At 39.3% G+C, this 4,037-nt stretch overlaps 1 protein-coding gene across 1 annotated transcript; it reads right to left on the bottom strand.

The window, feature by feature from the left end:
* Positions 1 to 221: 221 nt before the first annotated feature.
* Positions 222 to 1,871, bottom strand: gdf6b (growth differentiation factor 6b). Its single transcript, XM_027175970.2, has 2 exons — positions 1,585 to 1,871; positions 222 to 1,270 (listed from the first exon to the last, which is right to left on the bottom strand). The coding sequence occupies exons 1-2, from the start codon at positions 1,853 to 1,855 to the stop codon at positions 384 to 386; spliced, it is 1,158 nt and encodes a 385-aa protein (XP_027031771.1). The 5' UTR covers positions 1,856 to 1,871; the 3' UTR covers positions 222 to 383.
* Positions 1,872 to 4,037: the final 2,166 nt, after the last annotated feature.

The following is a 4,037-nucleotide window of genomic DNA, read 5'->3' as shown; positions in this document are numbered from 1 at the left end:
ATCTATAGAAGTACAGGTTTATAAATACAAAATTATAGCTATATAATTGGTTAGAATAATTTAATACAACACACTATAAATTAAAAAAATGAAAAATGTTATTTACACAAAGATGGACATATTATATTTTAAGTATTTTAACAAATATCCTATAGGATGGAGCTTAATGTATGAGGAAAATGATTTCTCTTAATCTCTTTTGTAAAGACAAGTAATTAACCCCAATTATGATATATAATAATGGCTTCAGATTGAAATGTGGGATATTCTAGCTACTGATGCCTGGTCTACAAAATCTCTCAGCTGTAATAACTCTTCAGTCATTTATTTTACATAACCTGCATAACCTGGCATTTGGACTCAATTTTGAAAAACACCACCAGTCACCTGCATCCACATGACTCTACCACCATGTCCTCGTATTGCTTGTACACTACATTATTCCCAGAGTCTATGTACAAGATGCTGATAGGGCTAAGTTTGGAAGGCACACAGCAGCTAGGTGGCATGTTGCTGGGGTTCATAGAGTTCATCAAAGTCTGTATGATGGCGTGATTAGTTGGCTCTAAATGAGACCTAAGTGGGAAGTCACAGATACCCTCACAATGGTATGCCTCGTAATCCAAAGGAGCGATAATCCAGTCATCCCATCCCAATTCTTTGAAATTTACATGCAATGGTTTTTTGCTGCATCTAGACTTGGACTTTCTGCCTTGCCGTTTGCCATGACGGTTATTTAATGCTGTCCGCCGCTTCCGCTGACGTTTCACACGATGGACTTTCTCCTTTCCAGCTTGATCAGGGTCCAGTTTAATCTTCCCCTTTTTCTCATAGTACAAGCTTTGCCTTTTTTTTGACTTCGTGAACACCACCAATATGGCTTTCTTCTGTTGTGGCCGCCCGTACCTGTGAAATCCAAGATGCCGTAAGTCGATTTCCCTCTCAGGATTGTCAAGAGAAGCCTTGAGCTCCAGACAGAAAAAGTTTCTCTGTGTGTGTAAACGGCGTTCTGCAAAAATTTCCCACACATCAAGGACTTCCCATTGTGGTTTGTGAGAGTCTTGCAAGTCTAAGATTTTGGAATACAGAAGTTTTTGAGTCTGGCAGGAAAGAAGCTGAATCTCCATTGGACCCACATCAGATGTTGGGAAGTGTCCAGAGAGTTTTGTGTAGATTCTTAGTTCAGCACCCAGCAGCTCAACTTTATTAGAAAGTGATGAGATATCAAAAAGATACTGCTGTGTCCATAGTGGAGAGTTTGCAGAGTCATCTAACAGAAAAAGCAGAAATACGTAACAACATCTTGCTGTGTTATAAAATATGATATACTGTCTGTAGACAAATCTTTTTGTAAATGTATTGAAATTGAAGTTGGCACTTGGCACAACATTGATGTGCACCTGCACACTTTGAATCCTTAGTTTGAAACACTGAGATTTTCTGGCTTGTACCTATGTGGGAAAATGTAAAGATCTCTAAATCTACCCAAAGAATCATTAAGGAAAGATTTCCCATCCTTAAACAGGCTATGCGTCTGATCATTGAAAAAAAGGAATTATAATCATTTCAGCCAGACAGACTTACCTTGTCCATTATCCACAAAACTCGTTATCGTGTTTGCGGCTTTAGATGAACGGAATAAACTCGCGTTCAGTCCTAGTTTCTCGGCAGCAGAAAAAGTCTTATAGATGGAGAGCATGTACTCGTGAGGCTCTACGGAGTCTTTGCTTGCTCTTGCGAAGCGCTTAGTGCCAGATGTGGCGAGTGTGCGTGAAAACGAGCCCGGTGATGTGGGAAGACCGTAAACACACGCACAGTACTGCAGGAGGAAGATCAGAGTCGTGCGGACGTGCATGGTGGAAACGCAGACTTGTGAGCTTAAAATAATGGCTAACTTTTATAAGAGCTCCTAGAGGACGTGTGCACAGCTGAGGAGAGAGAGAGAGAGAGAGAGAGAGAGAGAGAGAGAGAGAGAGAGACTACGTCCTATTATGCATAGTGCGTAGCGGACACACAGCCTTTATTACAGAGTTTCTACGTACTAAAAAGAGTTTGATTGCTATCTATCTATCTATCTATCTATCTATCTATCTATCTATCTATCTATCTATCTATCTATCTATCTATCTATCTATCTATCTATCTATCTATCTGTCTGTCTGTCAATCTGTCTGTCTGTCTGTCTGTCTGATTCTTTGTACAATTATAACCATTAATATTTTAGTTTCTGCATACACACTGTCGGCATAACACCACTGTGAAATGGTGAAATTCTCCAGGTTCTGTAGATACATACTGTAAAGCTATATGAATATAATCTAACCTGAGTCTGTTACCAAATAGAGGGATGACTGTCTACTCAAGTAACCTAAATTAATCTCCTTACCTACTGTAAGTTATTGAAAATGCATAACAATATACAATATACACAAGTTTTCACAGCAATTTTATATTTTGAGAAAACCTCAATACTATATGGACAATTCATCCAACCAGGAAAATTAAAAAATGTATAATTATGCTTGTTTGCACGTCATATGTCACGTAAGCTGTAAATTACAGATCTATATTCTATTGTTCTGTTCTAGTCTGCTTGATTAGATCACTAAATCACTTAATTATTCACAAGAGCTATAAATACGAGCATAAAGCCATTATTCATTCATTCATTACTTCATTCATTAATTAATTAATTCATTCATTCATTTTCAGTAACTTTATCCTGGATAAGGTCCCAGGAACAGTGGACATGTCGTGGCAATACACCCTCCATACTTGATCATATCAAACCTAAAGCAGCAACAGCTCAGTCTTCTCAGTCTTCTCAATAGACACTCCAAGTTCTCAGGTGGTGTGACGACCTCTAGTGGACAATTTAGCAAATTAGACATGCTCTATGAACAAAAGTTGTGGCAGTGATAGAAACTTCTGCAAAGTTTGCTGCTTTAGTATTTGAAGATTATTTTTCCAGATGTTTCTGTGGTTTACTGGAAAACAGTGATATGCATTTCATAAGTCTTTAAGGCTTTAAGGCAAATAAAATGTAATATATGCAAAGAGCCAATATTTAGTGTTGACCCTTGTTCTTCATAACATTTACAATTCGCTCTGGCATGCTAGATATTAGCTTCTAGGCCAAATCCTGACAAATGGCAATCCTGGCGATCTATTTTTGCTTTATTAGTGCTTGGAATTGAGCACAATTTTTGGGCTTCTGCTTTCCACGTGCCTTTTGAGGATTGGCCACCGGTTCCCTATGGGATTGAGATCTGGGGAGTTGCCTGGCCACAGATCCAAAATTTTAGTGTGTTGATGTTTGAGCCTCTTCATTATAACTTATGCCTTATGACATGGTGCTCCATCATGTTGAAAGATGGACAGATCATCACCAATTTGCTCCTGGATGGTAGGGAGAAGTTGCTCTTGCTGGATGTTTCGATGCCATTCTTTATTCCTGACAGTGTTTTGGGGCAGAAATGTGAGAGATCCCACTCCCTTGGTTGAAAAGCAACCCCACACATGGATGGTCCCAGGATGCTTCACTGTTGGCATGACACAGGACTAGGTACATGGTAGCGTTCCTTTTCTTCTCTGGACAACTGATTTTCCAGATGTCCCAAACAGTCGGAAGGGAGCTTTATCAGAGAAAATAACTCTGCTCCAGTCTTCTGCTGTCCAATCCTTGTATTTTCTGCAGAATTTTAGTCTGTCCTTGATGTTTTTCTGGGAGAGAAGTGGCATCTTTGCTGCCGTTTTTGACACCAGGTCGTTGTCCAAAAGTCTTCTTCTTACCGTCTTCGTACTCAAGCTCGGCACTGGTAGTGACACGATTCTGTAGCTGACTCCTCAGGAGGAGGCGGTCCTGGTACTTGACCTGGCACTAGTACCTCTCTCCTTCAAGTTTTTATGATCCGGTAAATGTTTGTTTAAGGTACAATATACTTTTTAGCAATTTCTTTAAATGTGAGGCCATTTTGATGCAAAACAATTACGCAAAATGATGCAAAAACTTCTTTCTTTGTAGGCAATTATGCTAA

The sequence above is a fragment of the Tachysurus fulvidraco genome, chromosome 24 (assembly GCF_022655615.1).
Source record: "Tachysurus fulvidraco isolate hzauxx_2018 chromosome 24, HZAU_PFXX_2.0, whole genome shotgun sequence".
Taxonomy (NCBI): Eukaryota; Metazoa; Chordata; class Actinopteri; order Siluriformes; family Bagridae; genus Tachysurus; species Tachysurus fulvidraco.
This window is presented reverse-complemented; position numbering and strand designations above follow the sequence as displayed.

Coding starts and splice junctions, on each gene's coding strand:
- gdf6b (XM_027175970.2), bottom strand. CDS start 1,855: ATGCACGTCCGCACGACTCTGATCTTCCTCCTGCAGTACTGTGCGTGT. Junction 1,271..1,584: donor TTTTGTGGATAATGGACAAG/GTAAGTCTGTCT, acceptor TTTTTCTGTTAG/ATGACTCTGCAAACTCTCCA.